Source organism: Zonotrichia leucophrys, chromosome 5 (assembly GCF_028769735.1).
Source record: "Zonotrichia leucophrys gambelii isolate GWCS_2022_RI chromosome 5, RI_Zleu_2.0, whole genome shotgun sequence".
Taxonomy (NCBI): domain Eukaryota; kingdom Metazoa; phylum Chordata; class Aves; order Passeriformes; family Passerellidae; genus Zonotrichia; species Zonotrichia leucophrys.
Genome location: NC_088175.1, coordinates 12055427 through 12078853, shown reverse-complemented (window position 1 = coordinate 12078853; position 23427 = coordinate 12055427). Strand labels below are relative to the sequence as shown.

Genomic DNA, 23427 nt, shown 5'->3' with positions numbered 1-23427 from the left:
CACAGGTCCTTGCTCTGGGCCTTGCTGAACTTCATGAAGTTTGCAGAAATCCCCCTCTCAAGTGGTCATTTGAATTACCTAAAGCTGGTCATTCCAGCTCTTCTGTTAGGAGAACTATTAACAATGCTTTTGAGAAAGATAAATTATAAAGCCATAAAGCTATCAAGAGTATATAAAAACAAATTTTAGCAAGCCCAGACATAGATCTGGTAAAGAATGTTACTGTCATGTTTGTAAGCAAAACAACTCTTGGGACTGCAAAACAGCTGGTGGGTGATTTTATGTTTTTGCTAGTTTTTCTTTAACCATTTTTTAGAAAACATTGATTGTGACACTTGAAAAGCAAAATTTTATTCAAAGTCATACTTTAAAATCACATCTTTAAATATATACAAATACATATATTCACACGCTTATAAATGCACTGAGGAAAAAGTACTTCAGCCAATTTTCATTTCATAGGAGGCCAGAAAGGAAAGGACAGTGGTGGGTTTTGTCAAATCCAGTATGTGTGATACAGATTTGCATGTGTTCCCAAAGATCCTGGAAGGTATCAATACAGCACACAGCAAAATGTGGCATCACCAAGTCAACCATGGTTGACCACCAGGTTTCATTAAAGTATCAGCACCCCAGGAGCTTTGATAGCCTTGATGAAGCAAAGTTCCTTGGAATAATTGCTAGCCAATTTTTAAAATCCTTTTGTTATTTCACAAAATACTTTTGTACTGGACCAGCTAATTTGGTCATTCAACATTCTTATATTAATACATGCTCAAGTCATGTTATACTCCTGACAACAGTCTGGTGTGGTTTTGGTTTTAGGGGTTTTTTCTATCTTTTGCACCTGTGGGAGTTTGGCAGCTGTGGTCTGCCTCTGCTGCTGAAAAAAGGTTAATTTTTCTCTGTCTGCATCATTCTTCATCGTATGTGTTGAGAATTTTTTCAAAACTTCACATCAAAGCATAATCTTTTCCTCTTCATTTAAAACTCATTTGGAGAATGTGACTTATTTCTCTACCTGTTAGAAAAGTTGCTGTGACTTTGAAAGCAATCATTTCTTCAGCTCCTGTCTAAATGTTTTTTTTTCTGTATAGTTCAAAAACCTTTCTTTCATGAGTCTGATAGACTCTGTCTCTTCAAGTAATTCACTAACAAGTTTTTATTTTAGAAGAGAATCCTTTGTGGCATAGGGTTTTGTACCTATTTTTCAGTATATACATTATATGCTGTATTAAAGCATTCTTGCCTTTTCATGTGTGGCAAACTGTTTTGGACTTCGCTTCCAGGAAGCCATTATAGAGAGACAAAAGACAGCACAGACTCCTTCTAGTGCAGAAAGGACTTGATAAATGGCCTCAAAACTTTCAGATTTCTTTTCACACAGTTAGCCACTGGACACTCGGAGTCCTCAGAAATCCTGTTATTTAATTATGTGCTTCTTTTCCGAAGCAAAATACGCTGTTCAGCTGGGGAATAAGTACTGTGAACTATAAAGTTAGAAGCCTTTAAACCTATTACTAGTACAAGTAGCATCTTCAAAACTTCTATAAAGAGCCAGGACTTTATTTTGTCATTTTTTCAAGGGTTTTTAAATTTACAAGTAGATTGTGTTTGGAGTAAATTGGGCATTTTTTCTTCCTCTGGAAGAATACTCAATGAGTTAAAGAGGCAATACAACTGTGGTTTTGGATAAACATATTTAGTAAAAGCTTTCTCAGCTTCAGTATTTTCATAAGCAGAGTGTGAAAAACAATTTAATTAAATTTAGTTATTTGTCTGATCATCATTAACAGTATCAAGTAAACCAGGCCACATCTGTGAAAAAGGTATTCACAAAACTGAGTGTTGTACATAAGCTGCCAACCACTGAACCTTCCTGCTTCTGGGTTTAACAGCTTCCCAAAGACTGGGAAAAACTATCTTCAAAAATAATCTGAAATCTCTAGGATGATTCTTGTGATAAATTTCTCTTTGTGCATTTTAAAATGGGTTTCCTTCTTTAAACACTAATGTTTGAAAAGATGGGCCATTCTGAAGTCCCTGTTCCTTAGTATGAAGGCCAGGACACAACCTTCAGCTTCAAGAAAATGAGCAGCACACTGTGCTGCACTCCAGAGTGCATGCAACCTCTTAGAAGTACAGCCAGACATTTCACCCACAGAGTTTCTACTCTTATATTTTTCAGCCTTATCATTTCCATTCAGGGATTGTCATCAGAGAAGAGCTCACTTACCCTGGAGGCTCTCAAATATTTTGTTGGAAATAGTAGCTGCAGATATGCAGATACCTCAGGCAGAGAGGAGACCTTCTCTAGAATGGCTTGCGCTTCCAACAGCAGTGCAGTCATTGCTCACAAAACAAAAGCTGTTAACTCAGTTAACCCACTTGCAGAGAAAAATCTCATAAACCAGAGAGAAAGTAAAGAAAGATTTCTTGAAATAAATAATTTTAATTAAGATCTTTAAATAAAGATGTCAAAATCTATTATGGGCCATTTAATCAGAAGTGTTTCAGAAACAGTTTCACACTTTTACCTCTGAAAGGCTTCACTGCAGCTTTATCTTTGCATGTGTGAACATTTCTGTTTCCAGACATCATTAAGGTATGATTTTTATTTCCACAAATCTATAAATATCTGACTGGAAAGCCAGAGATCCCTGTTAACCTCCAGATGAATTCCCATCCAACTGGGCACCTCTGTGCAAGGGAGGCTCTGCTGAGTAAGGGGGCTGGACTGGCCAGTCTCCAGAGGTCCCTTCCTGCCTTAGCCACTGTCTGATTTTGGGATGCCCATAGCCCATCACTTGTTCAGTTATATCAGAAAATGCCTAGCTCTGTAGCTTTTAACTACTCCTTAGCATCTTGCTATAATCTCAGATCTCATTCAGCTCTCCCCGCCTCTGCACGCCTGTCCTGTCCTTGTTTAACTGTTTGTGTGGGTGAGGCAAATGCTGAGACACTGAATATGCACAGAGCAGGACTGATCATCACCCAGATAGGTGAGAAGAGATTCAGCCCTTGAAATAGCTATTGTGTTGTGGGTGTTTTTACATTTGTAATGGCACAACACTTAGACAGCAAGCCAAAGTTACTGTGGAGGATTTGGAGTAGCAGAGTATTGAGCCTCCCTGTCATGTTTTACAAATGGCCTCCCTGCTTTACATAAATGTTTGGACCTGTTAAAATCATGTGAGTAGGCTTGATCACTGAATTTATGCTTGTCTTACAGGCATTTACCTTTAGAACTGTCACTAAAAGAGCGTCTCTGGCCTCACAGGAAGGGACATATGCAATAGATTTAGGCCAGGGACTCTAGCAAGTCCTTTTACACTTTGAAAAAGCCAGACATTTCAAAAGCAAAGGTACACACCTTGTTGTTATGTGGCTAGAAGCCAGCACATGGTTTCAGCAATGACTTACTCTTTTCACTGAGCCAAAATTCACTGTGCTTTCTACCATTGTCACATCTCTTTGATTTTTTTTTGACTTTGTTATGGTATCTTAAGTTTCTCTTGACATTTTTCCACCTGGTGCCAAAAACGCCTTTTTTTGGAAGGTGATATAGTCTTTGGAGAAGCCCAACATTACTTAGGTTGAGCAACTGGTCTGGCAGAAGGTGTCCCTGGCCATGACAGGGGGAGTGGATGAGATGATCTTGGAAGGCCCCTTCCAACCCAGACTGTTCTGTAGTTCTGTGATTGCTTGAAAAACCTCACACTTTTTCCCCAAGTGTCCATCCATCAGGGCCTCCCACCCCAGGAAGAATGTTTGCTTTCAAAATGTAAAAAAAAGGGAGAAATAGCCTTTGTCCCTTCATAACTCCAGGTTCTTGAGACACAGATTAATGGATAAAAAATTCAGAGTTAATAAAACCAAAGTCGAAGTTTGTCATCATATGCTCATCACAAGCACTCTCAGATTTGTCATTTCTTCAGAAGCAGTTGTCCAGTGCTGAATATTCACTGAAATGTCTGATAATGTTGTCTGCCATCATCTGCCAGTTTTTTAAATTTTAATTACGATGTTAATATATGCTTCTGCTTTTATATGGAATATTTCAAAATCTTTATTAGACACAATACCATCAGCCTTTTCTATATGGTGTGACCTCATGGGCTTTGCTTCATATTTGTAGTCCCTGCAGCACCTGCTTGAGTACTATGACTTTTTTTTTCTTTTATTCCTAACATTTTGGGGCTTTCTGTCAGTCTCCAAGAAACTAAAGCTGTATCTGTACTGGTTTTTATGCCATGGTCTTTTGATCTATCTTTTAGTTTGATATATCCAAGCATCAGGCCAAACTAATTTTCTGGATGAGGTTTTTATTTCCTGCTGAGGCCCTTGGCACGTGCTTGTTCTGGTAGCAATGGTTACCAAACTTCCTCTCTGACATCCAGATAAGGCTTGAAATTGGTTAGGAAAATGTAATCACACACAAACACACCTGCACATATACTCCTTCTTCAACTTATCAAAAATAAGTTCTTATCTGTGTCCAACTTCCTTACAGTCTGTAATACTGCAGATTTATTTTTCTTCACTTTTCTTTTTTGAGCTTAATACTCACAGCTGAGATATTTTTGCTTCAGTTGAATCACAAGTGACATTATTGCTTAAAATTGTTGGTATATAAAGCCAGGGAAGAACTTTAATTTTACAAAATCCCCTGTACTGGGATGCTGCTAACAGTATGTCCCCAAACTCAGGTTACCAAGAAGATTCAAGCAGGCACCACTTGTTTTTCCCCCCGAGGGGGCCAAAAAGCCTGCCTTGTTTCCCATAGTTTTACCCCTAAATGAGAAGAAATGCTGAAACTTTATTCCAGAGAAAAGCTGTATGTGTCAGCAATAAAGTAACAATAGGCAATTTAAAACTAACCTTTGAAAATTCTTGAAATGCAGGCAGCTTTGTATGATTTAAAAAGGAAAATTTTAGAGCAGATGAATTTATAGCTTAATGAGTACACAGTATTATGTTCCTGTTCCATGATAGTTGGGGTTATTATGTTTACACAGACTGAATGGCTGCAAAGAAACTCTTGAAACAGTGTTAATTAGATTCACAATTCAGATAAACTATTATCCTGCCAAGATGAATTATGGTTTGAAGTTACTGCTATTTGTTAGTAAAGTAGACTATTCAACAGAAATGTTTCTATTCAAAAAAAGAAGGTTTATATATATGTATATATATCTGACTCGGATGTAATTTTGTATATTTTTCAGTTATGAACCTTGTCCACAGAACTACCACTTGTCAGTATTACTGTGCCCATACCAAGGCAGAAGCTCTTAAGCACATTTGAGCACAGGATTTGAGCTTGTCTTGGAGCCAGGCACATGCAGGCACAAGTGCCTTTTCATACAACATACCAAAAGGAAAATATGATTGAATATTAAATACAATTTTTATATATATATTGTATTTTAAATACAAAAATTGTATTTAATATTCAAGGTATATTATTTAATTAGATAAATGTTTATGTGTTTTAAGGCTAAATACAAATCTTTAAATGACTGTTCAACAAGTTATGAAGTTCAAAAATAGTAATAAGGTATTTCAAAACTGAACTTTGTTCTATCCCTATAGTAACACAAAAGCTGTACAGAGGTGCAAATCTATCTAGGGGTGATGGAAAGGCACTAGATCTAGCACCTCCAGCATCAAAAACTATATAAAAATTATAAACAGAAACATGAAGGTAGGCATAAAACATTTATAGATTGAATTTATGATCACACAGCAGCTGTAATAAGGCTGTGTACATTTCTTATAGAAGACCTCATGTGAACTTTAAATAAAATATAACCTTAACTATATAAAACAGAATGGCAATGTTTCCATTTATCTTATGTGAAAATCTTGCAATAATGAAAGTTACAGTCATGTATTCTTTAAGGACTACACAGACATGATAACAGAGCTGTCAACAGATCCCTCAAGATGTCGATTGAAATTGATTTTTTGATGACATTGTTCATTTAATGTTGTCCCTTTAGCATTCCTTCTGCTTATGTCTTTTAAATTTCTTAACATCGGAAACTTTTTAAGGTGGGTTTCTGTTCAAGGCAGAACATGCAGTTTCCATATGTGAGATGAGAGAAGGGCAGTAACAGGCATCCAGCTCTCCAGAGAGGGTTTAACAGTGACTCTCTGTGAGTTGAACTTTGCTGTGTTAAATAGAGACATTGCTTCACACACTAACACAAAACCAGTTTTTCTTATGCCTTGCAGAACAAATCAGTGAAGACCCAAGGTTTTGCTATTTCTAACCTTGAAGTCCCATTCACACACCTGGTGTGACACCAACCTGCACCTGGTCACAGGCTTGGGGTGACAGAAGCCTTTTCTCAGAGGGAAAGAAATGTTATGCCTGAGCTCTTACACAAGGCTCCTGCCCCAGTGATGGCACAGACCAAGCATGGCATCCATGCAGCCCTCAAATCATTATCTCCAGCCTCTCTGAAACAGTGTCCAGAGTGCTGTCTGTCAGCACTCTCTGATGAGTCTCCAAACAGGTTAGAGAGGGAAAAAGATCTCATACATGTGTTGTTTCATCAAGAAATCCTACACCATTAGTTCCAGCATCAGTGTTTTTGCTTTTGGAATGGACGGAACCCTGCCAGGAGGTCTGCAGGAGGTTACATCCCTCTCATCCTGCCTCTGCATGGCACAGCAGGTGCACTCTGGCACAGATGGAAGCAGCTGCAGCAGCACACAGGGCAGGTCCCAGGTCTCCAAGCAGCTGAGCACTCATCACAGCAGTCTGCAGTTATGACTCAGCTCAAGTAGCCCTGGAGACATTTCCAGGTTTTACAGCTCTGGAGAGCAGGAGATGCTGGCAGGAGTTGCAGAGGTTGCTCAGGCCGACAAATCTGGGAGCAGAAGGCATAGAGCACAAAGGAATGCTGTTATAGCCATATGTCCCTTCCTCCCTGGGCAGGATGAGTCTTTCCCCACCACTTAGCCATCTGCACAAGAAAACAGCATTGGCAGTTAAATAAATGATACCACATCTCAGACTGTCCTGATAAAATATTATTTTGTCAAATAGTTTTTCCATAAAAGGAAAGTTTCATGGCTAGTTCATTCTCCCTTCCTCATAAGAGACAAGATCAAGATGCTGAAATTAATGTTTAAGACAACATGCATGGATGTATCACCAACCAGCTGCACAGTTCAGATGGTGATCATCCACTGATGGGAAATCAGAGGTGCCTGCATACATATGTGTGTGTGTGTGCTTTTCTGCATAGACTTAGCAAAATCATCAGCACTAAAGATATTTTTTCATATCAAAATTGGACCTAAGTGCAGGTTTGTTACCATCAGGTAGCTGTGACAGCACATGCCTGCTTCCATCAATGTGTCCTCTCATACAGTGGAAGTCTTCACAGAAATGAGTCTTTTTCTTCTCTTTCTGGAAAGGACTTAATGTCCTCCTTCCTTTCTGGAACAGGACACTTTTACAAGCTTGCTGACATAGCAGTGTCATGAAGGCAGTGATGTGACAAGATTTGAGAGTCCTTTAGCTGGTCTTACAGGAGTCTCTACAAGGGAGAATTTTTGTCAGGAGTACTTATCCTGCTCAGAGAACAGCAGAGGAGGTTATCATGGCAGAAGTGAGTTTTGCCAAAGTATTGGTGTCTGCACATCGTTGGAACAGTGCAAAGTATAGAACATTTTCTCAACTACGCCTTTGAAGTACAGCTTCTGTTAGAGTTATTTCTTCTGTCTCTTTTAGAAGCACAAAACACCCTTATGTAGAAAGTTCAGTACAGAATGTGTCTGAAAAAAGAGGGTCAGCATCTTTGCAGGTATCTAAGTCTTCCTGTATTTCTCTTTACTAGTTACTTTTCTTGATCTTTTTTTCACTGCAGTTGAAACTCTTTGTCCTGTTTAGTTTGGTTCACACCTATCAATTATTATCCATTGTCTATTTCACTGGAAATTCATCATTGCCCCAATGAGTGTCTAAACTGAGCTGACAGAGAAAAATAAATAAATATAAACTACATTAGGAGTACAGACACAGCATCACAAAGAGCTCACATTGTAGGCTAAACTGGAATCTGTTTTGTGTTGATATTTATATTTCTACCATCACAATGACTCATTGTTGCCCCCTCTTTCTAACTACTTCCTCTTTGTGGGAAGGGCAGGAGCAGTGAACTGCATACATTCAGTTCAGACCTATCAGAAAAGAGAGATATTTTTCAGAACAATAGAAAGACCCAATTGCATAATCTAAAATTGACTGTGAAATCTCTATGTCTGTCCCAGTCTCTACACCCAAGCTATTTGGGGCACCCTGGGCTTCATTCATGAGGGATTAGGACTGATGAACCATTTCTCATACTTTTTCACGGCACCAGTTGCACCAGGAAATGAAGTTTTAATTAATGTAACCTGTGAATGTCAGGACATCCACAATTAAAACATAAAATGTTTTATGTTTTACCATGTGTCACCAGGCAGAGAGAGTTTTACCATGTGTCACCAGGCAGAGAGAGATGAGTGTGGGTAATGACCCATGAGAAACACCTGCAGCAGCTGGTAGCACTGGAGCAGTTTGCAGCAGAAAAGATGAAATTACCTAATATTGGCCTGGAATAGGCAGTTGATGCCTTTTTCCTCTTGTTTGATTTCAATATAATCTTTTTACTAGATTGAGATTAATACTTGCTTGATATTATTCACTGTTTGCTGTTGGAGGGTTCTGCTTTTGGAGAACTTCCCGTTGGACCTCAGTCCTTCTTATCAAACTGGCTAATGATAAGAAATACAGCTGCTTGCTTTTCTCCATTTATACCCAGAACTTCAAGAAATAATGACAAGTGATTATATTCTGCTGTTGATATTATTTCCCTTTTTAGTTGTTTTTTTTAATATATCCACACAATATAACCTGAACACACAGGTGAATTTTAGAGTGCTTTGCAGTACCAGACTTCATAACAGAAATTTTGCTGCCAAAACAAAATCTAAAGATTTGTTTTCCATAGGAGATGTGCAGTGCTTAGAAAACTTTTGCTGACTCTACTTGGAATTCAATTTCCTGCAGCTTCTAATAAAGTAAATCTGCTACAAAGAAATTCAGAATTAATATGAATACTCACAAAAAAGCCCCAGAATTCTTGCTTAAGCAATAGGTAAAAAAAACTAAACCACAACATTTGTAGAAAAATTGAAGCTTAAGGAATGTACTCGATCAGTTCAGCTGAATATTAAGAAAGATCATACTAATTTATAGAAGTCAATGGATCATGGGACAGAGGCAAATCAGTATTATACTGATTTCAAAATAGTATCCTGAAATTTTTACTAAGAATGCTGCCTTCACTGCTGGGCTGGTGAAGTTAGAATTTGTCATGCATTTCTATCAATAGTGCCACTGCAGACATGTCTAACAAATTGATTGAAACACTTTTGGAACCTTTAAAACATTTTATTTTCCCAACTCAGAGTGATCTGATTTCCACTTGATTAACTATAATTTCAATTGCTACTCGAAACAGTGTTTTCAAGAAATATCACCCAGCTTGTAAAATAAAAATCACTAAATTTAATCAGCATTCTCTCCTATCATAGAATCACCAGCATTTTTTTCTGCAGTTGTGTCTTTTTTTTTTCATCACAAGAAGCAATTTTGTACTTTCAAATAGTCTCCAAGTGTCAGCTACTGCTTTTATTTCCTCTTTTATATGATTTCATAATTTCATTTTGTATTTTCTTTCCAATCTGCAATGCAATTTCTTGCTCTTTTACTGTTGGGCTCTACGGGTCACACTGGTGCTCTAATTGCTCACTATGTCATTTATTCATAATTCACCATAGTTCCCTGGAATGCCTATTGAATGCCTTTGTAAAGCCTTTGCTAGTGGGTAGCAGGACAAACCCAGCAACAAAATCCAGTCAGCTAAAGAAACAGCCTGAGGAGTTCAGGCTCTGGCCATGATGCCAGAGGCAGGATCCCTAGAGCAGCCTCTGGGAACGTGAGCCTTTCTCTTTCCAGGGCATTTGCTTTATGCTGTAGGAGATGCCTGCCAGTCCCAAAATGCTGCTCACCCTGTGCCAGGGGCTCCCCACCTTTCCATCTCTGCCCAGCCTACAGCTGCTTCCATTCTCAAGGAACAGGCTGGGGCAGGGCCATGGCAGCCCCTCACTGCCCTCCCCACAGCTTCTTTGGGCAGACCTCACCAGCTGCTGAGGTTCCTCTTGTCCATTGTTTTTTTGTGTCTGTCCACAGGGTGGAGGTCATGACTTGCATATAAGCCAGCTTGCACTGAAAATAAGCATTAAAACTACAATTATAGAGAGATCAAACCATGGAACAGAAAGGGAGGGTGGAAAGCAAGAGGAAATATTTGTGTGCCAAGGGCAACAACAGGAAAAAGTTCTTGTCGTGAAGAACGTTTTGTCTGTGGTTTGTCACTTGTCATGTTGTTTTCCTCACCACAGAGCTGCAGTCCAGCTCTCCCTAGCACAGAAATTTAATGAGGAGGCTGGAGCCTCCTGTAGGACCACTTGGTGTTAGATTGTGGATGCAGGCAGAAGTGCAGGGCAGACCCTGGAGAGCCCAGGCTTGGAGCTGTTGTTAGTGGGGCTCAAGCTGGAGGGGTGAGAGTGAGGGCTGACACTTCCCAGTGTGGCAGGGCCAGCGTTAGAGAGGAATCTGTGCTGGCAGCAGGTTGCTAAGTGAAGGGAAGAGAGGTGCAGTTTGACACTGTTGGAAACATGGTCTTTTCACATTTCTCTTTTCTTGTCTTTGAAGTACTAGTATATCATACTGACTGTTTCCTTTCTGACATATTTTCCTTTCTTTCTCAGAGCCTGATGTGTTTATTTCATAATTAGCATCTCATAGTTACAAAGAGAAATTAAAAATCCTGTGATTTTTCTGTCCTGTCAACAAAAATGTTTTTGCTTAGTTGGTCAGTTATGTAGACCTTTAATAATCGTAATAAAACACCAGCAAAGATTTGTCATGAGTGTTACTCCAATTTGCTCAGTGATGTTCTGGACAACTTTTTATTCTTTAGTAATATCTTTTTAAAACAAGATTGTCTTATCAACAGCTTTAACCAAAACAAAATTACTAATTTCAGACTTTAGGATGGGAAATATTTGAGAGTAGACTGAAGCCCCTCTGGCCTAAGAAATCTCATTACGGGGAATCAGATCAGAGGAGACTTTTGATAAGATTAAGATCCACATGCAGACTTGAGTTATGGAGTGGGACACAGAGAAGTAGAAAAATTTCAGCAATGCTGATTTAAAAAGGGGTTGTTAATGAGTGACAGACAGCCAAGTCAGATGCAGGGCATCTTTAACTCCTACTGGGACACTCATGATGATCCTGCCAGGGGCTGTCACCTGGTGTGTGCTCCCAGCCTGAGCTTCCAAAGCCAGGCTACGGTGGGTGCTGAGTGCTGGGTGATGTGCCACCTGCACTGCCACCAGGAGTCAAGTGAACCTCCGAAATTTCACTTTGTGTTCCAAAGATTTGGTGCAGATGGATCTGTGAAAGGCGGGAGCCACCCCTGGGACAGAGCCATGGTGCAGAAAAGGATCAGACAGAAGAAAGCAGCTGCAATAACCCCAAAGCCTGGAAGCAATCCAAAGCACAAAGAGAGAAAGAGTGAACCTAGCAACCAAACCAAAATTCAGGCCTCCTCTAAACTCTCTTTTCCTGTCCATGTGTTTTGTTCTGCTTTTTGTTTCATTCTGATTCTGGAGGAAATGCTGGCATGTGTTCCTTCCCCTTACAGCTCAGATATAGTCAAGCACAAGTGGGTGACATCTGGGGAGAATGTATTTTTTCTCAAAGCTGAGCTGTACCATGAAGATTTGCTACCAGTTCATCCATTTTGCATGTGATGAAAGTCCTAACATGGCACCTACAGATTTATTTTTTCAACTGTTCCTTTTTGTCTTCCAGGGTTTGGTATGACCACCCCAGCCACCGTTGGAGGCAAAATTTTTCTGATATTTTACGGCCTTATAGGATGTGCAGGGACCATTTTGTTCTTTAACCTGTTCCTGGAGCGCTTGATCACGGTCATAGCTTACGTGATGAAGTCCTGCCACGAGAGACAGCTGAGGAGGAAGGGGGTTCTGCCTCACAACGGCCGCCGGGGCTCGGGGAGCTCCGAGGTGGACAGCCTGGCAGGCTGGAAGCCCTCTGTGTACTATGTAATGCTGATTTTATGTGTAGCATCCCTCATCATTTCCTGCTGTGCCTCTGCAATGTACACACCGATTGAAGGGTGGAGTTACTTTGACTCACTTTACTTCTGCTTTGTGGCCTTCAGCACCATTGGTTTTGGTGATCTGGTCAGTAGCCAGAACGTCAGGTATGAGAGCCAGGGCCTTTACCGCTTTGGCAACTTTGTCTTCATACTCATGGGGGTGTGCTGCATCTATTCCTTATTTAATGTGATCTCTATAGTCATCAAGCAGTCCATAAACTGGATATTAAAGAAATTGGCCTGCAAGTGCTGCCACAGGTGCCAAAGAAGATTATTTCGTTCACGGAGGAACGTGGTGATGCCGGGAAATGTGCGCAGCCGGAGGAACATCTCCATCGAGACCGACGGTGTCAACGAGAGCGACACGGACGGACGCCGTCTGTCAGGGGAGATGATCTCCATGAAAGACTTCCTGGCCTCCAATAAAGTCTCATTGGCTATCATGCAGAAACAGCTGTCAGAAACTGCTAATGGGTATCCAAGGCAAATGAGCTCTAACTCGAAGCAAAACGGATTCTCTGGTGGGGTTGGAGCCCTGGCAATTATGAATAACAGACTGGCAGAGACAAGTGTGGATAGGTGAAATAATGACAGTAATAGCAATGAAACAGTGTGAACCATTTCAACAGGTATTGAAACAACGTGAATCAAGTGAAATAGCTAGGGAGAGAGCACCACCTCAGGGTGGGATCATGTGGAGAGCATACCTCCTGATGGAAGACCTCTTGACTTTTTTGGGGGCTGTCACTTAATGTTTTTGCATTGTACCAGTCCCAGCTCCTCAAGCAGGTTACTGCAGGAGGATTTTAATTTAGCCTTCAGATAAAATTTCTATGTCCTGTTCTTCTCCATTATGTGACATACAGATTTCAGGATAAGAAATCTGTGGGATGAGAAGAAACAAAGTGTGTCTACTGAACACATTCTCAATTCAGAGATTGTTTAGAGCTGTCTGTCTTACTCTCGTCATGCCTGTTTCCTGGAAGTGACTTATCTGAGACCAAAAGATGAATCAGCCTTTGTGATATTGCAGATCTAATTTAATGGAAAATAGTATGAAAGTTGGTAGGTATATTCTGGAGCTGTTGTAGTGTGAATGGGGAGAGAATTTTGCCTTTAAAATTTATTTAGTCTTTCCTATAATAGGATACTGTCAAAAGTGATAAAAACTTATCGTACTTTTATTTTCTTCATTTTCAAAACATGGTTCTTTTCCAAGGATACTTTTTCTTCTAGAGTTGAATCACTGTGGCTTTCTGCTTCAAAAATGTCAGATTAAATTGAAAATTGACATGATGATGAGTGGTATGAATTATTCTACAACAGCAATCAAGGATTTTCCAAACTTCTGTTCATATTTGCCTCAATTGTGACTGAAGCACAGCATCTGTAATGCAACTAGTAACTGAGTTTACACAACAGGCATTAGTATGCAATTAGTACGCCAGCATCCAGAGTGTTATTATAAATGACTGTGATCACAGAATCACTTTGGCAGTGTCCTTTTTCTCTTTCATGTAACTCTGTCATTCTTCATCTGTTTCCCTGGCTTTCAGTGATAATAATGACAGTGTCTTGATTAGGGAAATAGAAAATGTTTTAATTCCTTGTTTTTCTCAATGAAACGCTCTGAGTGCTCATTATGACTAGAAAGGAAATTTCAATGAGAAGAATAATAACAGTGAGAAGATCATGAAAACAGGAAAAGAAGTGATCTTAAATGACAATGAAATCATCCTTTGTATTAGGTAGCTAGAGAATTAATGAATTAAATTAACATAAAATCTAGCAAGAATTTAAGGAAGACTGGGCTGAATTCCTGGTTCTTCTTTCAACTTGCAACACATTAAAGCTAAACAATATACAAGAGTGTAAATAAGCAGAACTGGTCACAAAGGACCCCATCCCCTGGAAAGAGTAGTATATGCATCAGGACTAAATGTTTTCTCATAGCTGGAAAGCCTTTCAGAATACTGCAATATTAGGAAATTTAGAACATCATTATGTGGTTCTCATACAGAACAATGCAGATTGCCTTTTCAGTCTAATTTGTGTTAGGAGTTAATTCTTTTTCTTCATTCTGGCCTAAAGTTCTTTCACTTAGGTTTCTAATATTGTAGAATAACATTTTTATACTAATTTTATCAATATTTGAATTTGAAAACAAAAGCTTGGAATCCTTTAATATAATAAGCTACCCAAGATATTCAACAAATGTACTTAACTAGTGAAAAAATCGCAAGCTCTTTTAACGTTATTAGGGGTAAAATTCCTGATTTAAGTCAAATCCTGCTGTTCTTAATTACAAGGAAAGCTTCAAATTGAAGTCCAAATTCTGATATCTGTCAACTAATCTGTGCAGCAATGGAATAGTTTTAACAGTGTCCTTTCACATTTGCATCCATGTAAAATCTGAATCAGCTTCCAAACCTAACTTTTGTGAGAAGTGCAGTTTTGTTTGGTTTTTTGGAGGGGAGTATGTTTTAGCAAAAATTGCTACTGAGCTATTTAAGATGAAATTATAATACCCAAGATTCATTACACTGTTCAACTTTTTTTTTTTTTTAAATCTCAAGGCCTTCTTTGTCTTAATCTCATTGAATAAAAATACTTGGCTATAAAGCAGAGAAGTACTACTCTGTATCCTTCTTTCCAAATTCATTCAGAAACACATCTGTTCATTTCCTGTAAGCCTAAGATCTCATTGTTATTGATGTATTTCTCTGCCAACTAGCAGAAATAGTATAGGATTTAACCTATAGTATTGCTTCAGCAACTATTAAGAGGATCTTCAGATGGTTTCAAGACATGAGACAGTTGTGTGGCTCTGTTCCATTCTTTCTGGTAACCAATGCTGGTTTCTCATCACCACAAAGGAATCTTTGTCAGCTATTTTCAATAAGTCTGAACACATCTATGGTTATAAAAGCAAGGGACTAATAAATAATCTTTATTCAAGAGACTTGGCAAGGCTGTGAGGGATCTTTGGTGTACACTAGCTCTGTTTTCATTGATCAGCCCTGACCTGCTCACTCAGACAGGTCAGCCCTGCCAGGTGCAAGATCTCTGCACTGGTTTTGTGGTTGGATGTCATGTCCACTGAAGATAACGAGGGAATAGCTGCAATAATCATCTCTATACAGATGTCAATTGTCAGAGATGAAGGACCAGCACATTCTATCCCTGTGCCATCTTGTACCATGACATCATCCTGTCCCTAAGAAACCTCTCACTTTGTCATTGAGTTCCCCTTATGGCAGCCACACTCAGCATTGAATGAGGTAACTTTGCCAAGGAGACTGTAGAATTCTTAGAGAATATCTCTGGATAAATAAGACTTTTAAGATCAGAGAGAGAGATTTCTGACTACAGTCCCATGGTATTACAGTTCTTTTAGTAAAGGCCTTGAAGAGAGAAATCCCCAAAAGCTCTGATTATAATGAGCTATAATATTATATTTTAATATCAAGATATTAAATTTGCAAAACAAGTGGAGATACAGATGTACACATACAAAAAAAAAAGCAGGATTTAATGCAGGGATGAAAAATGCCCATCCTGTGTGAAAATAAATTACAATAAAAATATGAATAACATCACATTTATTGCATTGCTTTTTAAAGTAGTGATTGAGGAATTAAAGGAAATAGTCAGGAATCTATTTTCAAAGCTGTGCAAATTTTGATGCCATATTGCTTAACACTAAAATCTCAGTCAATAAGACAGAAATCTGTTTTCAAAAGTACTGAGTTTCTCTGTTACTTGCCATGAATTTTCATGGTGGCTATTGAGATATAGGGATGAGGTTTTTAAGGCAAAAATGACTGGGGAAAAATCTTGGATACATTGAGATTCTGCATCTGCACTTTAAAAGATCAGGAGTACCACTAAAACCAGTGGGTTAAACTACAGGTCGTGGCCTGCCAGGCTGAAACTGAAAGTCCTTAATGGAGTAATCTGCTGAAATATAACCTTATCATTATGCCACTACTTAATAATATCATTATTGAACACTATAATTTTTTTACATTGAAAGGAAATATTTAGTGCTAACCAAAATACAATCAAATAAAAGTAGGGGTGGCTCTGAGGGTTTTCTGTCTTGTTTAGGTTTTGTAAAATGTGTGCATCAGGCACTTTGCTGATAGGTGGGTGTGAAAGCAGTTACATTCATTTATGTCCATGAAGGACATGGGCTGCTTTTTGCAAGGACATGGATAGACTCTTCAAAGGCATTTAAGTCCTGCTGGAAGTCAATTAACTTCCCATCACACAGCAACTTTCAGTAGAAGTCAGGTTCCTGATTCCCTTAGGCAATTTCAGGACCCCAGCCATGTATTAGGTTTTGAATCTAAGATGACCTGACAGTATCCCTGGAAAGTTCAAAGTGTTGGAGCAAAGTTTCAGTGCTGCAGCACTCTAATAGCTGAATTAATTTATCTAAAAGCATTTTATGGTGAAAGCTTTGCATCAACCAAATAACACAAACAATGTTTACATTTTGTTTGATTTACTCTTGGCCTCTGTCAGTTTTAATTATATTTGACACATTTACAAATTGAAGAACAAAGAGAAGGTTGGGCTAGGCATAAAAAATAAAGCAGCTTCATTTCTCTGACTGAATTGATCAAGAGAAAGAGGTTAGGTTGGGAAAAGAGCTTCTTGATTAATATTATATTTGAATAAACTTTATCTGGAGGTGGAGGATATTAAGTTGTTTGGATGACTCTTCTCCAACAGCTGTGAAAGTGGAACTCTTTGTGTGACCCCCTGATATCCCTAGTCTGGGAACAGAAGCTGAGTGAGCCTTAGCTTAGAGAAGGGTCAGCATTTCCAAGCAATACAGCTGGAATCTTCTGTTGTTTTAATTTAGGCTACTAACACTGGGCTAACACAGCACTTTCTTAGATCCTTCAAGAAATAGTACAGTTATTTTATCTAATTTCATGTACAAGCTGTGGAGAATCACCAAGTGTTTTCTTTCCCCTGGGCAGAAAATACTGCCAAATACACAAGTACAATGTGTCTGTTTGAGAATTTTCACAGTACTTTTATGCTTAATCCAGGAAAGAAGAACATAATCCCTTCCCTACTCCTTATTTTCCAAACATCTATGGGCATTGGCAACAATATCTACTCAATACTCTGCTTATTACTAAAAGGTCACATTTCACTAGGAAAATGAAAGCCATTGTTCATCAAGGTGAACCAACATAGTCTTATTTCTTATTAGATTTAAGAGAAATTGTGATCACAAAGAAGGACTCTTCATATCCAAGTAGTCAGAAGCTTTTTGATATAGCTTGTGTTTATAGAGCTGTTTTATGTAAAACCACACAAAACCCACATGACTGCAGACTTATAAGAGCATAGGTAAGTCTAAGAACAAACTTATAGAAAAAATACACTATGTTATATTTTGATTTTTTAGTTTCATTCTAATATATGTCTTCAGTTTTCATTATTTTTAATTATTTGTGATAATAGAATAAATTTAAATTTGCAAAGATTTTGGGAGGCACAATAGTGAGATATGTTTTAAATGAAATATTATTCTCCACAGGCTGTCTAGCTTTCTATAAAGGGGAAGTTGATGAAAGGCAGAATCAACTCTTTCCAAGCAAGGGTGCAATTTCTGGACTCATATGGATTTCCTATTAGGTACATACAGAAGCTCCCAGTAGGGCAAGATGGCTTTGTTTTCACAAATGTTATCTTTCAAAATGCTTTTCAAAGTTATTCCTCCTTTTAAAGCCATAGAACACTGTCAGTGTTTTCTGTTAGTCTTATCTGAGAAAATTTAACCTTGCTTTTTTCATATCTTTAGAAGAAAAAGATGCACATGAAGAAAAATGAAAATGACTTTACATAATCTTTACGTGTATTGCTTGGAGCTGCAGAAATCCTCCTCTTTATCCTAACTCAAGTTTACATCAGAGTAATTTCTCCAACTCACCAAAGAGGTTTGGTCTTATTAGCCAGTAGCCACAGCTCAAATGAAAGCACTTTAGAGTTGCATTTGTTTCTCTGTTTAAATGAGGCAATGAGCTGATGGTCTGAGCAGTGGGTGCTGTTCTAAGTTTGTTAGCATTCAAAAGGCTGGACTCACCATTGTTCTCATCTCTGCAATGGTCAGGGAGACTCTGAGTAGTGTCCAGAAGAGTCCTTAGTGCTGCAGTAGCAGCAATTTCTGGCCATGAACCTCTGGGTGTCCTGCTGTCTGAACTTAGTGCCCAGGGCCAGAACTAGACAGACAGAATGCTGTCCAGAACACCATTTCAGAGATGCACAGAATAATCTGCTATGGAAGATGCCTCTGGATGCCATCCTGTCACTCCTTTCCAAAGCAGGCCTAGCTAGTTCCTGTCCATCTGTAGTGTTTGCTGGGTGATGCTTCTTCAGCACTCTGTTCACAGTCAGTGTACAGTCAGTGTACTGACTGAACAACACCCTACCAAGAGAAAGTGACAGACCTTCCTCTGCACCATTACATTTGGGCAAATACTTAGCTCTAAGTTAAACAAATTTCTTTGTAAATAGCACCCAGACTGCTGCTTTTCTCAGCCTCATAAGCAGCAGATGGATATTTTGATCCCTAGGTATCATTATTGTTGGCAGTCCTATTTGAGATGGCAGGGCCTGAGAAGGTCAGTCTGTCTGCAATAGGCTCCTAGGCAGGATCCTATTGGCAATCCATGGCACTTTGGCTCTACACATTGCATTTGGCTGGATTCAAGAATGGATTCTGCTCTGCTGAAATCAATGGAGACTTTGCTTCTGGATTCTTTATCTGGCATTTTGCACAAGTATTAATTTCACTTTACAAAATAATCCAAAGAAATGTGACTAGCCTTTTGCTTTGCTGCTACCATCAGCTGTGCAAATACTAATTTACTCATGCAGTGCTGTGTTCTGCAATAAGTTATTGCCCAGGAACCTTTTTTTGGTCTACAAAATTATCATCTACTTCTAAAGAAGACCAATTTAAAATTGAAAGTACCTAGATTATTATTTCTAAGAATTGTTTGGTAGTCATTCATTTCATCAGCTGAAAAAACTCTAACAAATAACACATTTTCCATGAAAATTCCTGCAGTTTTGCAAGGGTAAAGAAAGGGAGAGTTGCTTTATGCTGACTGCTTGTGTCATCTTGTTCTTTCCCTCAGCTTTCTGTTCTCAGCCCTCACCAGCAGAGTGACCTTTCTCCCTCTTTTTTTTTCCTTTACATTTACTTTTTTTCTTAGTTCATCAAATTCTTCTGTTAGCCAAATATACCATGGTATATGTACCACACAAAGCAAGTCAGGAGGAAAAGCAAGTGAGGCACAGAGAGTTCTGAATGCCCCATCAGCTGAGAAGGTGTCAAACAGAGCTTACACCTCCTCAGATTGCAGCATAGATGCAAAGGGTAAACAACAAGTGTTGTGATATTTTAGCATCTCTGAAAAAAAAATCCCTTTAATCTGCCAGGATTTAAACTTCTTTGTTCACGGTTCTATCCTTGCCTTTCACTCTTATACCTTCTTTGAATTCCTAAGGCTTTAAGGCCCTGTGCATGAACAACAGAAGCTACAGAAATGGTTCACCCTATTTGCAGAAGATTTGGTCCTTGTTTGGCACCATATCAGTGCAATAGCACTGACACAATAGGTCATATATGCATTTGCAATAGCACCTTGTTTGACACAATAGGTCAGTGCAATAGCAGGAATTAGAATCCACAAACGACAGCTCATGATGATAAGAGAATGGAGAATTTTGTGATGCTTCTAATGAATTTCCAGTGTTAGAGATTTCACAGTTGTCCCAGGCAACCTATTGCAAACCTATGGCAGAGCATCTTAATTTTAAACATTTTCCCGGGCACTAAATTTATCTCTCCCTTGCTACAGCTGAGGCACATTGTTTGCATTTGAGCCCTGCTGAATATGGAGAACAGAATATTCCCCTCCTTTTTGAAAGGAAGGTATTTTTTACAATATCTCATCTCAGTCTTTGCTATCTCAGGCTAGAAATACCCCCTTCCTTATGTGACATTTTCTACCATTGCTCTACTGTGCTCCAGATTGTGCTTCATCTCTTGGTCACTTTTCCTTCAAGTACAGAGCTCAAAATGAGATACAGAGACAGAGAAAATATATTGTTAAGAGAGCATGGAGCAGCACGATTATTTTTCTCATCTTGCTTACCTATGCTGTTCCTGTGTCTGGACTGATGCTTGCTATTTTAAAACACTGTTGATTCATCTTCAGTTTTTCATATAATATCAATGCCAAATTCTTTTTTTCAAAACTGTTACCTAAACTTCAGTGCTTCCAATAATGTAGGTGATTATTCCAATGTACAACTTTCATGGATGGTTATTGAGTTACTTCTGGTTTTACCAGATCTCTTTCCCATATGCATATTGGTTTGAATCCTAGTCTTTCAGCATCTTTGCCACCCTGAGTGCCTGGAATCATCTTCAGACCTAAAATTGTGTCCTGTATTCCATCATCCAAGTTAGTAATAAAAACAGTGACTCACTATTTTTGCAAAACCGAGTCGATACTTTCTTCCTGTTTGAAACTAAACTATTGGTCTCTACCTACTGTTGTCTGAACACTGTTTCCCAATCAATTTTACACTCATTTGGTGTTAGTTTCATCAAGTGTAAATAACAATAAGCTGCAATATTTTTATTCCTGGCTGTCAGATATGAGCTAAAAATATTTACGTTTCAGATCCCAAGGGAATTTGCACAACTGATTAGTTGATGGGACAGTGGATAAATTTTAAAATTATACAAAAGTAAACCTTGATTTGCCAAATCTGCAACATAAAACTCCACTCTGTCCTTTTACAGTTGTAAAAGTATATTGTAAAGCATATTGTAAAGCATATAGATGAAACTAATAGAAAGATCACCTGGAAGAATTCAGGCTGAAAAATACAAAAGTACTTTGGCAATAGATGGAAGGACTTGGGTTGGCTTTCACACATTGTCTTGGTTTTGAGAGACTGATGTCTGCCAAGGGAGGGAACCTTCCCTCAGAATTACTGTAACTTTGAAATTAAGAGGCTCCCAGCAAAGATATGGGGATAGGAATAACAGTTCTTTACTAGTGTGTGTATTCTTTACTAAGGCAAACAAACAGCAGCTGTGGCAGCAACCACAAACCCAACCAGGGACCCGCTGAAACCCTCTGGGCGCGTCGCTGCCCCGTCCCTGCAGTTCCGCTCACGGCCAGCGGGGGCGCTGCTGGCTCCCGGCCGGGCAGGGCGGGCGCGATGATTCCCCGCGCCGGCAGGGGGCGCTGCGGGGCGAGCGCGGCCTCCCTCACGCGGCAATGGTGGCCGGGCTGGGTGGGCATGTGGGCTGCAGCCGGAACTGCGGAGCAGCAGCTGGGACAGCAGGGGTGAGCAGGCCCCAGAGTAGCAAAGGAAATGTGTCAGAAACTCCACAGCTATAGCAGGAGCCATGGAGTGTCCCAGCAGGCAGGGGGTGTGGGTTTGAGTGTAGCAAAAAAGCCTGAGACAGCAGCAGGAAGCAGCAGGGCTTGGCAGCAGCAGCCGGGCTCCTCTGTCGCAGCAGCCACACGGAATCGGGGAGACACCTCCTCTGGGAAGAGGGAGTGGGTTGGGGTCCTGGATTTTTCCCTGAGACACCTGAATAGATGGTGAGGGTCCCTTCCAGTCAGAACGAGTGTTAGGAGGGTCCCAGTTCAACAGCTGCTCTAATGAGCAAAGGCTCACCATGGCAGCAGAATGGGATGACAACAGCTCCATCATGGCAGCGAATCCTCTGGGCAGCACCCACAGACCGTCCGTGCCTCCTCTGATGTGGAAAACGAGAGAGGGAAAGGAGCCCAGCCCAGCCCATCACCACCTGGCCAAAATCTCAGGTATCTTGGACTTTCCTAAGAGAGAACCCCACAGGTAAGAAAGTAACCACCTGTACCTTCCCTCTCCTCTTCCTCCCAGTCACATCTTTTGTTCTCTTAAGAACAGTAGTTATTGTTTCTTAGCAACAGATGGGACAAAATTCCATGAGAGAAAGAAACAAAAGTAAAAATCCTAATCCCCAACACATGTGTAAAACACAGCATGTACTTCCATTCTACTGATTAAAATCCATTTTAAAGAAGTCCAACATCAGCATGGAATATTTTTCCATAAATATTATTTTAATTTTATATATAAAATCCTATTTGAAGTGGAATTATGCTAGACATATTTAACCTTACTGGCTACAAGTACTGAAACACAAAACAACTATTTTTGTGTGTGTGACGAAAAGGTTTTTCAAGAACATTCTTCCCTTGATGTGTCAGGCTGTTGATTATATTTTTTCAAACATTGATCTCCTTAAGGACAGCAAGAAATTGTGACCAGTAGATGGTAGAAACTTCCTTGCTTCAATTCCCAAACAAACCTTGTGGATTTATAGTGTACATGCCGAATGTGAGGGAGTTCATTATTCATTAGTTTAAGGCATCTTGGCTTATCATCCAAGGAAATGCTTTTCTAACAGAAAAAAGAAGGTGTTAAATGCACTTAGTGCCCATATCAGGTACCCATCATAAGCAAATCCTTCTTGCAGGAAAGCTGCCCTGAGCTAAGGCTTGCTGGAGGGAACTTATGCTGCTCCCTCTCTGAACCCTGGGGAGTTACACATTAAATATACAAAATCAGCCTTGTATGAAATAGGTCAGTACAGTAAAGTCATCAGTCTCTTCATTTTGATCAACTTTGAATGGGCTCATGGGAGGAGTTGTAGCACAACTGTTTGGCAGCAGCAATAACTGCAGGAGGCAATTTCCAGCACAGAGCTAAATGGGGCCTCTGGAGGCAAATACAGGTTAATAATAATAACAAACCACAGAGACCATGTAGAACAGGACCACAGAGAGGAAAGTGATGAGATTTGACTAAACATACCCTTCATCTTCTTACTACCATTAGGAAGTGACACTGGACGTCAAAGACTGGATGCATGTTGGGACTTTTAGAAGGGAATCACTGGTCTCCTTTCTGATGGCATGCTAAAGTGGAAATGTTTAGGCCTGGTTTTTAAGAAATGTGTAAGCAAATGCATGGTAATCCTGTTGTTGTGGTAAACTGCAGCAGGAGAATGCATGATAATCAAAGTGTTTGAGTTATTATTACAGGAACAGAGTATTCTTTTGAA

General features: G+C 39.5%; 1 protein-coding gene across 1 annotated transcript in view; it reads left to right on the top strand.

The window, feature by feature from the left end:
• Positions 1 to 13552, top strand: part of KCNK13 (potassium two pore domain channel subfamily K member 13) — a 49021-nt gene extending 35469 nt beyond the window's left edge. Inside the window, exon 2 of the mRNA XM_064714973.1 lies at positions 11948 to 13552. Within this exon, the coding sequence (XP_064571043.1) occupies positions 11948 to 12840 (893 nt within the window). The 3' untranslated portion in view covers positions 12841 to 13552. The remainder of the gene's footprint in view (positions 1 to 11947) is intronic.
• Positions 13553 to 23427: the final 9875 nt, after the last annotated feature.